Source organism: Triturus cristatus, chromosome 8 (assembly GCF_964204655.1).
Source record: "Triturus cristatus chromosome 8, aTriCri1.1, whole genome shotgun sequence".
NCBI classification, from domain to species: domain Eukaryota; kingdom Metazoa; phylum Chordata; class Amphibia; order Caudata; family Salamandridae; genus Triturus; species Triturus cristatus.
In genome coordinates, this window is record NC_140591.1 from 181,524,001 (window position 1) to 181,542,375 (window position 18,375).

An 18,375-nucleotide genomic window follows, 5' to 3' on the forward strand; every position below is an offset into this window, starting at 1 on the left:
AGAGGTCAAACTCGGTTTCTGGTGCCAATGTTATTCAATGGAAAAAGGGGGCAATCAAAGTGGTACTATTGGCAGGGGAGTAACACGGTTTTGGAACCCAGTCTTTGGGGCTTAGAGTAAGCACGGGGGACCACAAGGCAGCATCAAATTTACACCTCCAGCGGCACAGGGGCGGTCGGGTGCAGAGAGGCAGACCGACGGAAACCTACAGCTGCACAGGTAAGCTGGGAAGTGCTGGAGTGCCAGGACACCGTCGAGCAGAAGGTCCAGGTGTCAACATAGAATCCGGCAGGTGTCCACCCAGGAGAGACTCTTGGTCAGGAACACTCGGGAACCTTTTCTGGACCGATGGGCCTCTTGGACTAGGGCTGTGGGCGTCATGTGCAGAGGTGGTCGACTTTGCGGTTCCACAGGCAGAGCTTTGGTTTTTAAACTTGGTTTTCTTCTGGACAGGTCTGCTGTCCACAGGCGATCAGGAGTCTTTTTTAGAAGGCAGGCAGCCCTCCCAGAATTCTGAAGGACTCTGGTCTATGGGACGAGTCGCTCTTCTGTAGCAGGGTCTTTGAGGCCTACATACAGGCAGTAGTCATACAGGTAGTCAGTCAGTGTCTTCAGTCTTCGCTGCTGTATGACTCTTCTTTGTCCTGTTCTTCGTAGGTCATCAGTAATCTGAGGATTAAGGTTCAGGGGTGCTCCTAAATGCTCAATTTAGGGGCATTACAGGGGTTAGAAGGTAGGAGCAAATGGGTTACTTTAACTTTAGGGCGACTACATCCTTTGTATGTTCCCTCCCTCTGGGGATGGGGCATACCCCTAACCCTATTGGCAAGAATCCTCAAAACCAATTTGGAGGATTTTCAAAGGAGGGGGTCACTTCAGCTCAGGACACCTTTAGGGGTGGTCCTGGCTGAGAGGGCACACACCTATCTTGTTTACTAATTTTCCTGCCAACCTTGCTGCCAAAAGTGGGGCTTGTTCACAAGGCCGGGCATCTCCACTAGCTGGAGAGGCCCTGGTCAGCATAACAAAGGACGGGAAGCCCTTGAGGCTTCCCACCTTTGTATGCTGTTCCTGCTTGGGGGTAGGTGTGAAGCACCTTCGCCCAAAGCAGGCTTCGTTTCTGATCCATGATCCACACCCTATATAGAGTCTGCACACGCAACTTCCGGTATGGACGACACCACGTGGAGCCAATTGATGCCCCCTACTGGCGTGCAGGGGTACTGCTCACGAAAACTTTCCAGATCAAGTCCAACGCCTGGGAATAATTTCAAGGTAAGGAATCTGCGGCGAGAAGTCTCAATCAGATTTCTGCTTAGCACAGTACGAAGACTATACAATGAGGGTTTTATGGCGAGGGAGTAAGCAGAAAGAAAGGCAGGGTTCCCTGGTGCAGGACTATGTCTCCTTGCAATGGGACGCCGTACTTCCAGTGGGGACTTCAAACGCCAGACTTCATCGCGCCAGGAGAGGCATCTCAGTGCATCTGTAGGGGAAAGGAGGAGGAAGTGCCCCTGTCGCACAAGTTACTACTTGTGTAACGATATATCTGTAAGAGACATTAGTTAGTGATAGATTCCTTACGTTAGAATATCCCCAGGCATCAGACTGGATCCGGAAAGTTTTGTTAGCAGTACCCCTGCGCGTCAGTAGGTGGCGTCCTGCGGCTCCGCGACCGTCGCTGGTGTCGCAAGCGCCGAGATGACGTCACGGTGACTACTTAGGCACCACGCATGCTCGCTGACGTCAGTTCTGTACACGACGTTCCGCGCCAGGAAAGCAGAGCCATGCAAGAAACTGACCACTGGTGCCAAGAAACTAGGGCCCTGAAAGGGGTATGACCTTAACCCTAGAATCAGTTCGCAGAACGGGGAGGATGGGTGGGGCGGTAAGGAATCAATCACTAACTAATGTCTCTTACAGATATATCAATACACAAGTAGTAACTTGTGCATCTGAAAGAGACACATTAGTGATAGATTCCTTACCTTAGCATAGATACCCCAACAATACCAACCCCGGTGGTGGGTCTGCGAATAGATTACACCAGAAAGTCACGGAGAACAGAACAGCCAAAGAAGCCGTCTCTCCGGACCGGACTGTCAAGGCAGTAATGCTTGGTAAACGTGTTCAGCGAAGCCCACGTAGCTGCCTGACAAATGTCCTGCAAGGGGATGTCGCGTCCCAATGCAGTAGTGGCTGCAGTTGCCCTGGTCGAATGGACACGCAGCCCCACAGGAGGCTACTTCTTAGCCAAGGAGTAACATGCTTTGATGCACAGAACGACCCACCGCAAGATGGTCCGTTTGTGCACAGCCCAACCTTTTTTGGCGCCCACGTAGCCACCAAAGAGCTGGACATCCACCTGGAACTGCTGCGTACGCTTCAGATAGAATGCGAGCGCATGTTTTGGGTCCAGACGGTGGAGCCTCTTCTCCTCCCTTGAAGGATGCGGAGGCGGAAAGAAGGTGGGCAAAGTGATGGTCTGCCCGATGTGGAAGGGCGTGACAACCTTTGGCAAGAAAGGAGGACGGGTCCTTAAAACCACCTTGTCCGGATGAACAGAAAGGAAAGGAGGCCTGGAAGAAAGGGCCTGGAGCTCACTCACTCGTCTGGCAGAGGTGATAGCTACCAGGAAATCCGTCTTGAGAGTGAGAAGACGCAAAGGACAGTTATGAAGGGGCCATTGAGGCATTATGAACGGCACGGGAGGAAACGTGTGCGTAATGCCTTTCAGGAAACAGTTAACAACCGGGGACTTAAAAAGAGAAGGCTGATCTGGAAGCCGTAAAAAGGCATAGATAGCCGAAAGATGACCTTTGATAGTGCCCAGAGCAGAGCCCTGCTGGGCCAAAGAAAGAAGGAACAGAAGGACTTCAGAAAGAGGGGCAGAAAGGGGATCCACAGCCTTCGCTGTGCACCATGCCACAAACTTGTTGCACCTGCAGGCGCATACCGTTTTAGTGGAGGGACGCCTGGCTGCCAGAATGACATCACAGACTTCGGGAGGAAGATCGAAAGCTGTCAACTGTCGCTGTCCAATCTCCATGCATGGAGATGGAGGCTGGACAGGTTCGGGTGGAGGACCGTCCCCTGCTGCAGCGACAGAAGATCCTTCCGATGAGGCAGACGGATCGGGGGATCGATCGCCATGCTGAGTAGCTCGGGAAACCAGTATCTTCGTGCCCAATCCGGAGCCACAAGGATGACTTGAGCCCGCTCACGCCGAATCTTCTTCAGCACTCTGGGCAGAAGTGGTATGGGCGGAAAGGCGTACAACAGACCGCAACTCCATTCGCGACGAAAAGCGTCACCGAGCGAGTGCCGCCTTGGGAATTCCAACGCACAGAACTGATGACATTGCGCGTTCTCTTCGGTGGCGAATAGATCTAACCAAGGATACCCCCACTGCTGAAAGAGACCTTGCACCACGTCGAGTTCAGATGCCACTCGTGATCCATCAAGCACCGGCAGCTGAGATTGTCCGCCCTGGCGTTCAGAGAACCTGCCAGGTGTTGAACCACCAAGGTAATGCCTTGATGTTCCAGCCATGTCCAGAGGCACAGAGCCTCCTGACATAGGGTCCAGGACCCCACCCACCCTGTTTGTTGCAATACCACATGGCGGTGGTGTTGTCTGAACACGTGCACCACACTTCCCCGGACAGAGGGAAGGAATGCCTTCAGTGTAAGTCGGATCTCCCGAAGCTCCAACAGATTGATATGGAGCCGGGACTCCACCGGAGACCAGAGGCCTCTGATCTCCGCCTCTCCCAAGTGACCTCCCCATCCCAGGAGGGACGCATCCATCATCACTGTGTGCTCCGGTTGGGGAAGGGAGAGGGATCTGCCACTGACCCAATCGCGATTCGTGAGCCACCACCGCAATTGTCGTGCAGTGCTCTCCGAGATCTGGACATGATCGGACAGGTTGCCCTGATGCTGCGCCCACTGGAACATCAGGTCCCACTGCAGAGCCCGCATATGTCATCTGGCATGTGTCACCAGCAGGATGCAAGAGGCCATCAGGTCCAGAAGCCGGAGGGTCATCCTGACCGAAACCCGGGACAGAGGCTGAAAAATCAGATTCATTGCCTGAATATCCCGGACTCGCTGCTCGGGAGGATAAACCCGAAACAGTGTTGAATCCAGAACCGCTCCAATGAAGGGGAGCTTCTGAGAGGGACTCAGGTGCGACTTCGGCATGTTGATGGAGAACCCCAGGAAATGCAGGAGGTCGGCCGTAGTCTGAAGGTGGTTGACTACTGCCTGGGGCAAGCCCGCCTTCAACAACCAGTCGTCGAGGTAGGGGAAGACTGACACCCCCGACCTGTGCAGATGAGCTGCGACCACTGCCATCACCTTCGTAAACACCCGAGGGGCGCTGGTAAGGCCGAAGGGGAGCATGGCAAACTGAAAATGCTCCTGGCCTACCGTGAACCGCAAGCAACCCCGGTGGGCCGGCAGGACGGGAATGTGAAAATATGCGTCCTGCAAGTCCAACGCTACCATCCATTCTCCAGGGTCGAGGTTAACCAAGACCTGAGCCAGAGTCATCATTTTGAACTGCTCCTTCCGGAGGAAGCGGTTGACGTCCCGGAGGTCCAAGATGGGACGCAGACCCCCTTTGTCCTTCTTGGGGACCAGAAAGTAGTGGGAATAACATCCATTCCCTACTTCTGGCCCAGGTACGCACTCAATGGCCCACTTGGCCAAGAGGGCCGCAACTTCCTGCTGGAGAGTCGCCAAGTGTTCCCCCGACATGCGGTGGTACCGAGGTGGTGGCTGGAGGGGTGGACTGAAAGGGAAGGGAGCAACCCTTGCCGATGATCTGCAACACCCGCTTGTCCGATGTGATAGCGAGCCAGTGGGGGAGGTGATGGCGAATCCTGCCACCCACTGGTGTGGGGTGCTCAACAAAGCTCGGATTAGGAAGGTTTGAAGGTAGAAGCAGTGGGGGCGGAGGTGGACTGCCCCCACGCTGATTCCCAGAGCCACCCCTGCCGAAGCCGCGTCCGCGCTGAGGCTGGTTCTGCACAGGATTGCTGAAGGAATGTGCCTGGGCGCCCCTGCCCTGGCCACGAAAGGAACGAAAACCAGGAGTGGCTGGGCTCTTCGTGGAAAGACCCAAGGACTTGGCCGTGGCCTCCAGGTCCATAAAAAGCTCCAGTGCACTGTCGGCCTTATCACCAAACAGGCGAGTGACATCAAAGGGCATGTCCATGAGCGAGCTCTGGACGTCGTGCGAGAACCCAGTAGATCGCAACCAGGCGACGCAGCACCACAGTTGTAGAAATCGCCCAGCCCAACGAGTCAGCGGTGTCCAAACCACACCGAATGGCGAACTTAGCCGCATCCTTACCCTCAGCAACCAACCTGGGAAAGCACAGCATGGACCTCCTCAGGACACTGAGGTAACACCTGAGCAACCGTATCCCACACCACGTGGGAATAGCGGCCCAATAAGCAGGCGATGTTCACCGACCGCAGCCCCAAAGCTGGCCACAGAGAACAACCGCTTAACGAACTGTTCCAGCTTCTTAGAGTCCTTATCCGGAGGAGCCGTGGGAAAGGCACTTTGGGACGTCGAGACTTGGATGGCCAGACTCTCAGGCGTGGGATGAGTGGTCAGAAACGCGGGGTCACCAAGCGCCGGGCGGCGACGCCTGGCGACATTCTTATCCACAGGGGCCCCCGTGGCCGACCGCGACCAAGTGCCCAACAGGACGTCGGTGAGGGCGTCGTTGAAGGGAAGCAGTGGCTCCGACGAAGTAGACGCCGTCTGGAGCACCTCAGTGAGGAGGTTAGTTTTGAGGGCTACCGTAGGAAGATCGAGGTTGAGGACCTCAGCAGACAGACGGAGCACCATCGTGTAGGGAGCGCACTCCTCCATTGTAGGCGGGGGAGAGACAAACCCCGGGTCAGAAGAGACATCGAGGTCGCCGGTGTCCTCCAGATCGTCCACCCAGTCCTGCTCCGAGTCACAGTGACGGGCAAGAGGGTACTTGGACCCCTTCCAGACATCCTCCACCTCAGTAGCAGGAGGAACCGGCCGCAGCGGTAGAGCAGGAGCCGGAGAAGGGACTAATGGCGCCGGCTGGGGTCGGGCCAGCGCCGTCTCCCAATGCGGATCCCAGGCAGGAACGAAATGGTCCTGGAACCAGGGCAAGGGCGGAACGAACGACACCCACTGCGGCGCCGGAGCCGGCAGCGCCAGACCTCGTGGTGCCGGGCTGGAGCCAACGGCGTAGGATCCTGTGGCGCCGAAGCTGGATCCGCCGGCGGTGCCGACAGCCCAACAGGATCTAGACAGGGGACCGTGGGACCTGAAGGCACGCCGGCGGGAGCCCGAGGCCTAAAGGCGGTCCATGGTGGCAAGAAACTCTTGCACCTGTTCGGGAGTCGCCGACTAAGGCGGGTAGGCCGCGGGACTCACAGGCTCCAAAGGAGCTGCAGGGGCATCCGAGGACCGACGGGGGGACATCGGAGAGCGAACACGCTTATTCGGCTTCTATTTATGTCGTCGCTTACCGGAATCCGAGGGCGAAGACTTGGAGCCCGAGGGGCGAAGACTTGGAGCCCGAGGAGCGACGACTGCGGTCCCACTGTCTCTCTGTCTCCCTCTCTCTCGGTCTCCCTCTCCATCTCCCCCCCTCTCTCTCCCTCTGTCTCCCTTCCTCCGTCTCTCGCCCGGTCTCCCTCTCTGTCTCCATCCCTCTCTTTATCTCCCCATCTCTCTCCCTCCCTGTCTCCCTCTCTCCCTCCCTCCCTCTATCTCTCTCCCCCTCCCTGTCTCCCTCTCTCTCTCCCTCCCTCTATCTTCCTCTCCCTCTCTGTCTCCCACCCTCTCTCCCTCTCACTCTCCCTCCCTCCCTCACTGTGTCTCTCTGTCTCCCTTTCTCTCCGTCTCCCTCCTTCACGCTGTCTCTCTCTCTCTCTCCCTCACTCTGTCTCTCTCTCCGTCTCTCTCTCTCCGTCTCCCTCTCTCTCCCTCTCTCTCTCCATCTCTCTCCCTCTTTCTCTCTCCTTCTCCCTATCTCTCTCCCGCTCTCTCCCTCTCTGTCTACCTCTCGGTCTCCCTCCCTCTGTCTCCCTCTCTCCGTCTGTTGCCCTGCCTCCCTCCCTCCCTCTCTTTATCTCCCCATCACTCTCTCTCTCTCTCCCTCGGTCTCCCTCACTCTGTTTCACTCTGTCTCCCTTTCTCTCCGTCTCCCTCCCTCTCTCTCTCCGTCTCCCTCCCTCTCTCTCTCCGTCTCCCTCCCTCTCTCTCTCCCCCTGCCTCTGTTTCCCTCTCTGTCTCCCTCTCTCTCTCTGTCTCCCTCTCTCTCTCTGTCTCCCTCTCTCTCTCTGTCTCCCTCTCTCTCTGTCTCCCTCTCTCTCTCTGTCTCCCTCTCTCTCTGTCTCCCTCTCTCTCTGTCTCCCTCTCTCTCTGTCTCACTCCCTCTCTCTCTGTCTCACTCCCTCTCTCTCTGTCTCACTCTCTCCCTCCTTCTGTCTGGCTCCCTCCTTCTGTCTAGCTCCCTCCTTCTGTCTGGCTCCCTCCTTCTGTCTGGCTCCCTCCTTCTGTCTGGCTCCCTCCTTCTGTCTGGCTCCCTCCTTCTGTCTGGCTCCCTCCTTCTGTCTGGCTCCCTCCTTCTGTCTGGCTCCCTCTCTCTGTCTCCCTCCCTCTCTCTCTCTCCCTCCCTCTCTCTGTCTCCCTCTCCCTCCCTCCCTCCGTCTGTCTGTCTGTCTCCCTCCCTCCGTCGCCCTTTGTCTCCCTCACTCTGTCTCCCTCCCTCATCTCTATCTCTCTCTCTGTCTCCCTCAGTCTCCCTATCCTCCCTCGGTCTCTCCCCCTGGGTCTCTCCCCCTGGGTCTCTCCCCCTGTCTGTCTCTCCCCCTGTCTGTCTCTCCCCCTGTCTGTCTCTCCCCCTGTCTGTCTCTCCCCCTGTCTGTCTCTCCCCCTGTCTGTCTCTCCCCCTGTCTGTCTCTCCCCCTGTCTGTCTCTCCCCCTGTCTGTCTCTCCCCCTGTCTGTCTCTCCCCCTGTCTGTCTCACCCCCTGTCTGTCTCTCCACCTGTCTGTCTCTCCACCTGTCTGTCCCCCCTGTCTGTCCCCCCCGTCTGAAGCCCTCTGTCTGTCGCCCTCCTCCTTCTGTCTCCCTCTCCCTGTCTCCTCCTGACTAGCTCCCCCTGTCTCCCTCTGTCTCCCCCTCTCTCTATCCCTCTGTATCCCTCTCTCTGTCTCCCTCTCTCTCCCTCTGTCTCCCTCTCTCTGTCTCCCTCCCTCTGTCTCTCTCTCCCTCTCCGTCTCCCTCTTCCCCCCTTCGTCTGTCGCCCCGTCTCCCTCTCTCTGTCTCCCTCCCTCGGGCTCCCTCCCCCTCTCCGTCTCCCTCTCTGCCAGTCTCTGTCCCTGTCTCTGCCTCTATCTGTCTCTGTCTGTCCCTGTCTCTCTGTCTCCCTCCCTCTGTCTCTCTCTCCCTCTCCGTCTCCCTCTTCCCCCCTTCGTCTGTCGCCCCGTCTCCCTCTCTCTGTCTCCCTCCCCATCTCCATATCTCTCTGTCTCCCTCCGTCTCCCTATCCTCTCTCTCTGTCTCCCTCCTGCTCTGTCTCCCTCCTGCTCTGTCTCCCTCCCTCTGTCTCCCTCCTGCTCTGTCTCCCTCCCTCTTTCTCCCTCCCTCTGTCTCCCTCTCTCTCCCTCCCTCCCTCTCCCTCTCTCTGCCTCCCTGTCTCCCCGTCTGTCTCTCCCTCCCTCTGTCTCCCTCCGCCTGTCTCCCTCCGCCTGTCTCCCTCCGCCTGTCTCCCTCCGCCTGTCTCCCTCCGCCTGTCGCCCTCCGCCTGTCGCCCTCCGCCTGTCGCCCTCCGCCTGTCGCCCTCCGCCTGTCGCCCTCCGCCTGTCGCCCTCCGCCTGTCGCCCTCCTGACTAGCTCCCACTGTCTCCCTCTGCCTCCCTCCCTCTGTCTCCAGCTCTCTCTCTCTCCCTCCCTCTCTCCCTCCCGCTGTCTCCCTCTGTCTCCCTCTCCCTCTGTCTCCCTCTCCCTCGGTCTCCCTCCCTCGGTCTCCCTCCCTCGGTCTCCCTCCCTCGGTCTCCCTCCCTCAGTCTCCCTCCCTCAGTCTCCCTCCCTCAGTCTCCCTCCCTCGGTCTCCCTCCCTCGGTCTCCCTCCCTCGGTCTCCCTCCCTCGGTCTCCCTCCCTCGGTCTCCCTCCCTCGGTCTCCCTCCCTCGGTCTCCCTCCCTCGGTCTCCCTCCCTCGGTCTCCTTCCCTCGGTCTCCTTCCCTCGGTCTCCTTCCCTCGGTCTCCTTCCCTCGGTCTCCTTCCCTCGGTCTCCTTCCCTCGGTCTCCTTCCCTCGGTCTCCTTCCCTCGGTCTCCTTCCCTCGGTCTCCTTCCCTCGGTCTCCTTCCCTCGGTCTCCTTCCCTCGGTCTCCTTCCCTCGGTCTCCTTCCCTCGGTCTCCTTCCCTCTCTCCCTCCCCCTCCCCGTCTCCCTCTCCCTCTCTGTCCCTGTCTCTGCCTCTGTCTGTCCCTGTCTCTCTGTCTCCCTCCCTCTGTCTCGCTCCGTCTCCCTCCCTCTGCCTCCCTCTGTATGTCTCCATCTCCCTCCCTCTGTCTCTCCCTGATACCCTCCCTCTGTCTCCCCCTGACTCCCTCCCTCTCTCTCCCTCCCTCTCTCCCTCTGTCTCCCTCCCCCTCTCCGTCTCCCTCTCTCTCCCTCTGTCTGCCTCTGTTCCTGTCTGCCTCTGTTCCGGTCTGTCTCTGTCCCTGTCTGTCTGTCCCTCTGTCTCCCTCCCTCTGTCTCTCTCCCTCCCTCTGTCTCTCTCCCTCCCTCTGTCTCCCTCCCCTTCCCCGTCTCCCTCTCTCTGCCTCTGGGTCGGTCTGTCTCTGCCTCTATCTGTCTCTGTCTGTCCCTCCCTCTGTCTCCCTCCCTGTCTCCCTCCCCCTCTGTCTCCCTCCCTCTCCCTCCCTCTGTAACCCTCTGTCTCCCTCCGTCTGTCTCCCTCTGTATGTCTCCATCTCCCTCCCAGTCTCCCCCTGACACCCTCCCTCTGTCTCCCTCTGACACCCTCCCTCTGTCTCCCCCTGACTCCATCCCTCTGTCTCCCTCTCCCTCCCTGTATCTCCCTCCCTCTCTCCGTCTCCCTCTCTCTGTCGCTGTCTGTCTCTGCCTCTATCTGTGCCTGCCTCTATCCGTCCCTGCCTCTATCTCTCTCTCTGTTTCTCTCTATCTGTCTCTCTCTCTCGGTCTCTATCGCTGTCTGTCTCTGTCTCTACCTCTATCGGTCTCTGCCAGTCTGTCCCTGTCTCTGCCTCTATCTACCTCTATCGGTCTCTGCCAGTCTGTCCCTGTCCCTGCCTCTATCTAGCTCTGTCTGCTCCTGCCTCTATCTGTCTCTGCCTTTATCTGTCTCTATAGGTCTATATCTGTCTCTGTCAGTCTGTCCCTGTCTGTTTCTGTGCCTCGGGCAGTGCACACGTACTGTGTCTACACATCCCCGTCACCAGCCCAGAGACAGCCCACCCTCACTCCCCCCTCTCCCTGTGTAATGTAAAAGCCAGCTCGTTTTCTCTCCGAATTTGCTGCTTCGTGGGGTTTGTGTCCCACCACTGGGCCTGGGGTCACATCTGTCACTGGCTTTAATTCTGAATCTCACCCCCGAGCTGTCAGATCAAAGCCCCCCTTTGGCGCCAGTCACCCGAGTACTTCACAGGTCTTTAAAAGACCATTTACTTGTTAATGAGGCTTTGTTGTATTTCCCCTCTTCTTAGCGCCCCTGCATCTCCACTCTGACTATTGCTGGAATCGGCCGGCCCCCATAGAGCAGCAACCGGCGGTGTTTGCTGACACACTTTAAAAAGAAAAAAACTACACAGGTATGAGGTCTGCAAGGTCCGTGGGCTGCCAAGGAAGACTTGCCGGGCCGCTGGCGGCCCGCAGTCCGTAATATGAGTAACCGTGCTCTAGAGTGCCTCATTTATTGACTCTATGTGTACAACAAATGCTTAACACTACCCTCTGATAAGCCTAAACTGCTCGCCCACACTACCACAAAGTGAGCATCTGGGATTATTAATTTAAGCCAAGTAAGACAAATGGATAGTCTGGACTTTTCACATCGTGTACCTCATTTTGGTACACTACATAAAAAGCCAGCTTCCTACAGAGTGTACTCTGCATTAAGATCTGCTACACATTAGCCAGGAAGCAACCACCTGAGGGCCTGCCAGCTCATTCCATCAGGGCCAAAGCTATGTCTACTGCGTTAGCTTGTGGAGTTCCTATCCCAGTTATCTGAAGGCAGCTACGTTAGCATCCCTACACATGTTCTACAAACATTAATGCCTAGACAGCCTGGTCCGTCGGGATGAGAACTTTGCCTATTCAGTCCTCCAGGACTTTTAGGTCTGAGACAGTTTGTAGGTCCACCTTCATTGGGGTATTTCATTGGTATCTATTTTAAGGTAAGGAATCTCTGGCTATAAGTCTATATCAGATGAACAACTTATTTACATTCTGAGATGCCTTTTCTGGTAGAGACTCTCTCTAGCCGCAGATTCCTTACTGACACTCTGAACTCCCCCGCTTCTTCAAACCCGTTTTTCCCTACCTTAAGAGGTCCTTGTAGGCCCTTCTGTTGTGGCTTCATGCTTCTGGCACAGAAACATTCACAAAAACAAACTGATGTCAGCGCTCTGGTGTGGTGCCTATACAGGCATCATGAATGTGTCCTCCACCGTGGATGATGCCTATGATGCGGAGCCGTTCAATGCCACTTACCAGCACAAAGGGGTCCTGCTCAAGATTTTCTGGAACCAGTCTGACAGCTGGGAAATATTCTAAGGTAAGAAATCTACAGCTAGAAGTTTGTATCAGATTTGATCTGATAGAGACATCTAGCTTAAGGTTCCTTACCTTTGAATTTCCCACGCGTCAGACTGGATCCGAAAGATTTTTCCTAAGCAATACCACTGCGCGCCGCAAGGTGGTGCCGGTCGGCTCCGCACGACATCGTCGGCATTGTATACGTCACCTATATAGATGCCACCTCAGCGGGCTGACATCAGTTCTTTTCTTTCTGCACCATCCAGTGCAGATCCGTGAAGAGAGCTACCCACTATCACTTTCTGACATCCTTTTGTGACATTTTGGCGGCCAGGCGAGTTCCCCAGCTACATGAGGCCTTCACTGAGAATAGGAATGTTTGATATCAAACATCTCGTATTGATGAACCCACACTAATTCTCAGAGGTGCCCCCTGAAACCGTACAAAGAGCTGGTGGACTGATTGACTGATTTTAGCCAGCCTAACACCAGTGATGAATTTCTGACCACCAATGGTGAGGACCATTGCTCTCGGGAGGCCAGAAACGAGGCCAGCTCTGGCAGGGGGTCTCTTCTACCCCCTTCCACGAGATGACCTGCAAAATAGCCTGCCAAGGCAAAGAAGCTTCAAAGCAGCCCCTATGCAACTCTGGTTTCTCTCATAGGAGAGGATGCCACCCCCCCTGTCCTGCTCCAATTTTAGCAGGAGGATAGCTGGGAAAATTAGATTAGGAGAGGTACCCACATTCTTCCGGCACCACCAAGTGTTAGGGAAAAGAGATGGAATTTGAGAAGGGAAAGTAGCATTCGTTTTTTTTGGGGCATCATCCACTGGTGGTGGAGTCCTCCGCTTCCCGCTCAAAGACAGGAACTAAGAACCATAACTCTATTACTCGGACCCCAGCTCACGGACTGCCTTAGCCATTTGGTTGCAGGTAGAGAAGGCATCAACTGGGATGCATAAATACCTTTTGTGGGGTGTGGGGTTTGGACAAAATAACTTTTTCTGGCATTTGGAACAGAACTTGAAGCTAGATATTGCAGGTAACATAGCACACAAAAAGCAGCGATCTTTCAGGACCAAACATCTGTGATGCACAGAAAAAAAGATACTGATGCCATAGGCACACTGTGGATGGCATGTCTATGTATTACTTTCAATGACAACTAGGTGGCTTCATAGATGAAGCCCTTCCAACACGACCTAGAACTCAATGCTGGAATTTGAAATGTTTACAGGTTAAGTTTGACATCTGGGGATATAGTTACATAAAACAGGCTTCCATTAGAAAAATACAGTAATCAATACCTACGTTAGTGCTGAAAATAATAGCACAGTATTCCATCTAGCTTCTTACCGATCATAGTGTGGAAATATAGCATTCAGATGAGTGATTATCTTATCGAATGGATTCTTTGGATCCGTCTTTATGGGGCTCAAGTTTAATGACTGTGGAGATCGCAGTTGAACAGGAGACACCGATTTGCTTCCACTAACATCTGGATTGCTCTCCCTTGATTTCAAAGACTGGCTGCAAGAAGAATGTTTAGAAGGAGATCTTCCTACAGAAATGTAAGGCATCTCAGCTGATGCATGAACCGAAGAATTTGATCTTGCAGAAATGTCAGTGCTGCTTCCAGTCTGTGTGGTAATGCAGGGTTGCACTGAACCCCGACCATTAGAACTTAGACAAGCAGAATTATATTGTTGAGAAGATGAGGAGAAATATGCAATACTTGGATCACTAATTGAAGCATTGTCTTGCATCTTCTGTAAAGCAAACAAAGAAAGTTCAATTAATCAAACTGCATGTTTCACAAACAATTTACAAAGCACACCACAATCTGAAGAGCTAACACGCTTTTTGTTAATTTTACATGGTCAAGTCTTGAGATTACAAACTTTTTCTCATATTACATTCTGTATTTTTGAAGTCTCCTGTTCTTGAAATCCCCATTGGCAGGGGAATTTGTGAGTGTTAGTCAAAGCTGGATACCAAGTATACATTTCATGTGTTGCTGTATGGGATTTATAGTGTCTGAACAACATTTAATGAGCAAATAAAGTACATTGGAGGCATATTAGCAATTTTTGGCCCTTCGTCACTGGGTCACCCAACCACAGATTGTAGTGGAGACGGAGTTCCTTGTACACACATTGCTATGTTAGCATAAGCGTCTTAGATTTCAAATCAAATAAAATCAAATCAAATCAAGCTTTATTCGGATGTAAATGAACAACCATAAAAGCGCAAAGTATTATAGTTTACAAGAAAGAAAAAACAAAATACCCAACACATATTAAAAGTAACGAACTACAAACAAATTCGTTATAGTACGATGCATTTCTAGCAGTCTTTTCCCCCTTTTAAAATACATATAACTCATCAACAAGATTTCAGCATAAAAAATATAAGAGTACTGGTGCAAGCGTATTTGCATAACAAACAAATTAAATTGATTAAAAACAAATTAGAGGAAATCAATGCCAAAAAGAAAATGTACGGCCATTGTAGGAGTGAACGGGATAGGAGATAACTACAAATTCTGCCTGTGCCTAACAGCTAATTTCAAGAAAGTAACTATCAGTTTGGCAAATAACTCGGCATCCAAATATTGAAGGGCCAGTAGAGCGGGACGGCACCTGCGCAAGCCTCAGATTTTTAGAATCGGGATAAGCCACTGTTTCCTCAAGTCCTGATAACATTTACAAAACAATATTGTATGTATCGTGGATTGAGGAGAGCTCTTATCACAAGGGCAAAGTTAGAGAGGGTATTGAATTTGGGAAAGTGACCAAATGATGAAAGATATTTAGTCTAAATTTTGTTAAAAGAAGTCTCTCAAAATCCGTAAAGTTAAAAATTAGATAGGGCTGAATTGACAGGGTCGTTTGAACCAGCAAGGAATGCTGCACAGTAGGTTTGTGGAGCTCACTAGTCATTCTCAAAGATTCTAAATGGGCCATACATAGCTTTTTGAATTGTTTTCTCGGTATTTCGGCTATTAAAGAAGGAGAATGAAAAAACTGTGACATACCCAGATCACCAAGGAATCTCTTTATATAAGAGATCCATCCGATCTTATGTGCTCGGTCTAGAGCAATACAATCCTTAATGAACCCTTGGGAGAAAGTAGTGGCATTAGATGACCAAATACGGTGCCATAATAATAAGGGTTGATTCCTAACAGATCTGTAAGATAAGGCAGACCTACTTCCAAATGGCAAACATAGATCGACGTGGACCGCGGGACAGCCAGAAGAAATCTTAGAAAGCTGTTTTCCACCCTTTGGACCTCCTCGACCTTGGCATAACCCCAAACACCCGCCCCGTATATAACACTGCCTATGCATTTTGCCCTGTAGATCTTCAAGAGTTCAACCGTGGGTCGTCTGCCTAACTTGTTAGCAAAGTTGACCAGAGCAGCAGCTGTTCTTGCATAGGTGAGTTTCCTAGACTCGATAGCACTTTTCCATGAGCATTTATGGTCAAATACAATGCCCAAGTATGGATACATATTGATACTCTCTACTTTTTGGTTATCGATGAAAAAGGTCTTTTTGTTCTTATTCCTTGACCCGACAGACATTACAAATGTTTTTTTAATGTTAATCTTCAGGTCAAGGTTAGCCATAAAGGTGTGATATTTCGTGAGAGCACGCTGTAATTCAATTGGAGTACGTGCTAGAATTACGGCGTCATCCGCATAAAGTAGAGCCGGTATAGGGCGGTTATTTATAGTGGGGACGTCCTGTGCCCCTATTAGCATGGCTTTTTCCAAGCCATTGGTATATAGATTAAATAAAAACGGGGCCAGGACGCAACCCTGCCTTACACCGCGCTCCACTCTGAACGACTTTGTCACCTCGCCCCCCAAGCCGTATCTCACACGGGCTGTAGCGTCGGAGTAAAGTTCACGCAGAAAAATTATAAGGGGCATCTCTATTCCCATATTCTCTAGGATATTCCACAGCTTGATGTGGTTAACGCAATCGAATGCTGCGGAGAGGTCCACATATGCTAAATAGAGGGCCCCCCTTTTGCGTTAACATATTTACCTATTATTAGGGATAGATTAAGGGCTTGCTCGGTAGTACCCAAACCCTCACGAAACCCAAATTGAAGATCGGAAAGAGCTTTGTTATCAGATGCCCAATGCTGAAGCCGCTCTAAAATAACACGACCAGCGACTTTCCCGAGCGAATCTAATAGGGAAATAGGTCGATAGCAAGATGGCAAGTGACGGTCCCCGTTTTTAAAAATAGGGACAATAATTGATTGGGACCAAGAATCAATAGGCCCCAGTGCACAAGATGCACAGAGGACCCTGGTTAGGATTGGGGACCATAGGTCCATAGTAAAGTTAAAAAAATCAATTGGAACCCCATCGGGGCCTGGGGCTTTACCGTTTTTGCTAGCCATTAGGGCATGCTCCACCTCCTCGTGGGAAATGTCAATTGACAAAGGGAAGGCAGCTATGTTTGACCTAGATAGAGTTAGAGGTGTAGCGGTTGAAGGAAGGCTGAATATCCGCTTGAAATAGTCAAGCCATGTTTGTTCGTCAATCGCAACCTCGACACTGGGTTTTAGAGATGATTCAGTTAAGAATGGGGACTTCACGACCTTCCAGAAGGCGGCACTGTCCCTGAAGATACATGTTTTATGCAGTTGATCCCAGAGGTCTTTTTTCAAATTGTTCTTCCTGCATTTTAGGGCCTGTTTGTAGTTGTTTCTGAAGACTGCAATCTCCTTTCTATTTCTGACCTTATTGTGGAGGGCTGCTTTCAGGTTCTGATAGGCTTTTGTGCAGGAGGAATCAAACCATTCCCTAGGTTTGATTTTGTTATTCTTGAGGTTTACAAGTAAAGTTTCCTTTATTGCTACCAGCAACAAAGCAAAGTTTTCCATAATTCCCTCGTTAGAAGTAGCTAGGTCAAGGCAATTGTTAATCACTGGGGTCATTTTTGCAACCAGGGATGCTGTAATTCCCATCAGGTCCACTTTTTCCGACCTTAGAGAGTATCCGTTTAGTCTATCTATTGTTAGATTGTTTTGGCTTAAAGTCGCCTTGATGTTAAGCCTCTCATGTTTCATGGGCATTTTTAAAGTAAGACTAATTGGATAGTGGTCGCTGATGGCAATGTCGTGGGTTTTACAAGTGGATAGGTCTTTGCCCGCTGCCGTGGAAAGAAAGATAAAATCAATTGTGGTTGGCCTGCCTCTTCCAACAAAAGTTGGAACGACGGGTATAGGAGGATTCACCATATCATTTACAAGTGCAAGGTCCAATCCACACAAAATTTCATTCAGAGAGTGCCCAGGTAGCGTATGAGAAAAGTGAGTTATCGGGTCGCCATTTTCGTCCACTATTCGACAAACTATTTTTCCACTCTGAGTACATAAGTTTTGGTTGAAATCTCCGCCCCATATTAAAACTAACTCCTTATGAGTCTTTGTAAATAGTTCTTGGAGGCAAAGGTATATTTCCTTAGTTACCTTCATTAATTCATCCAAGGAGAGATTATTATAAAAATTCACAGTTACTAAGGCTTTGATGTTATTCAAATGAAGAATAAGAATTTGAAAATTTGTGTCCAATTTTATGGGGACTATTGATGTAAATCGAAGAGTATTAGATATAAAAATGGTCAAACCGCCCTTTGCCCTACCAGAGGGAGAAGGTAAAGCTGGAGAAAAATAGGTTTTAAAACCCTCGAGATGTATTTCAGAAGGAGCCCATGTTTCCTGGAAGCACAAAATGCCAAAGCCACGTATAAAAGCAAGCCAGATGTCATTCGCAACCTTTAATCGAAGACCGGCAACATTCCAGAAAAGTATTTTGAGAGATGGGTCATCCTTTTGGGTCGCAGGTTTTAAATCCATTCCCAGAAGATCCTCATTATTGGAGATCTGAGTGATGGGTGAAGAGATGTCTTCAATCACGTCACCACCCTGAGACAAATTATCTAAGAATACACCGGGGGTAGATGGAATGCTCACAGACTTCAATATCAGGCCCTCCGGCTGGAGTCAATCCACTCTCTCCAGTTCGGAAAGCTGATCGAAATAGTTGAAGGTCGGAATATTGTATCGTGGTCTGATCCCTTCTATCCGGTCTACGTTTGTTAAATCCCTAAATTGGTTGGATGGCAGAGAAAGGGGAAATTGGGGATAGAAAAAATCAGACCCCTGACTTGAATATCACTGTTATCACTATAAGGGGAACGGTTGCGTATGTGATGAATCGCTCGCCTGTCCCTAAAGTTTATGACGATACAATCCCCTATCGTATCCTTTCTTCTACAGCCTAGCCAACTTAACCTTCTTGCAAACAATATTTCCCCGGAAATATTGGGCGGAAGCGGCCTATTCTTATTTAGCCAATAGGCGACTTTATTTCTTAACTCAGGGAAAGTTTCTGATTTTCCTAGTGGTAACTCTGGAACGCCAACTAAAACTATGGTGTACGGTAATGATTGTGGGGGTAGGTCGATGTGTGGGAGTGGCTTCTTCGACATAGCTGACATAGGACGATCCCTGGGGGCACCTGGAGTATTGGTCATCCGACCTACAAGTTCA

At 51.7% G+C, this 18,375-nt stretch overlaps 1 protein-coding gene across 3 annotated transcripts in view; it reads right to left on the reverse strand.

The window, feature by feature from the left end:
* LOC146801783 (E3 ubiquitin-protein ligase TTC3-like) overlaps positions 1 to 18,375 on the reverse strand; it is a 1,211,260-nt gene that overhangs the window by 277,202 nt on the left and 915,683 nt on the right. For all 3 annotated transcript variants that reach the window (XM_085621275.1, XM_085621274.1, XM_085621273.1), the window contains exon 42: positions 13,153 to 13,565. In XM_085621275.1, the coding sequence (XP_085477401.1) occupies positions 13,153 to 13,565 (413 nt within the window). The remainder of the gene's footprint in view (positions 1 to 13,152; positions 13,566 to 18,375) is intronic.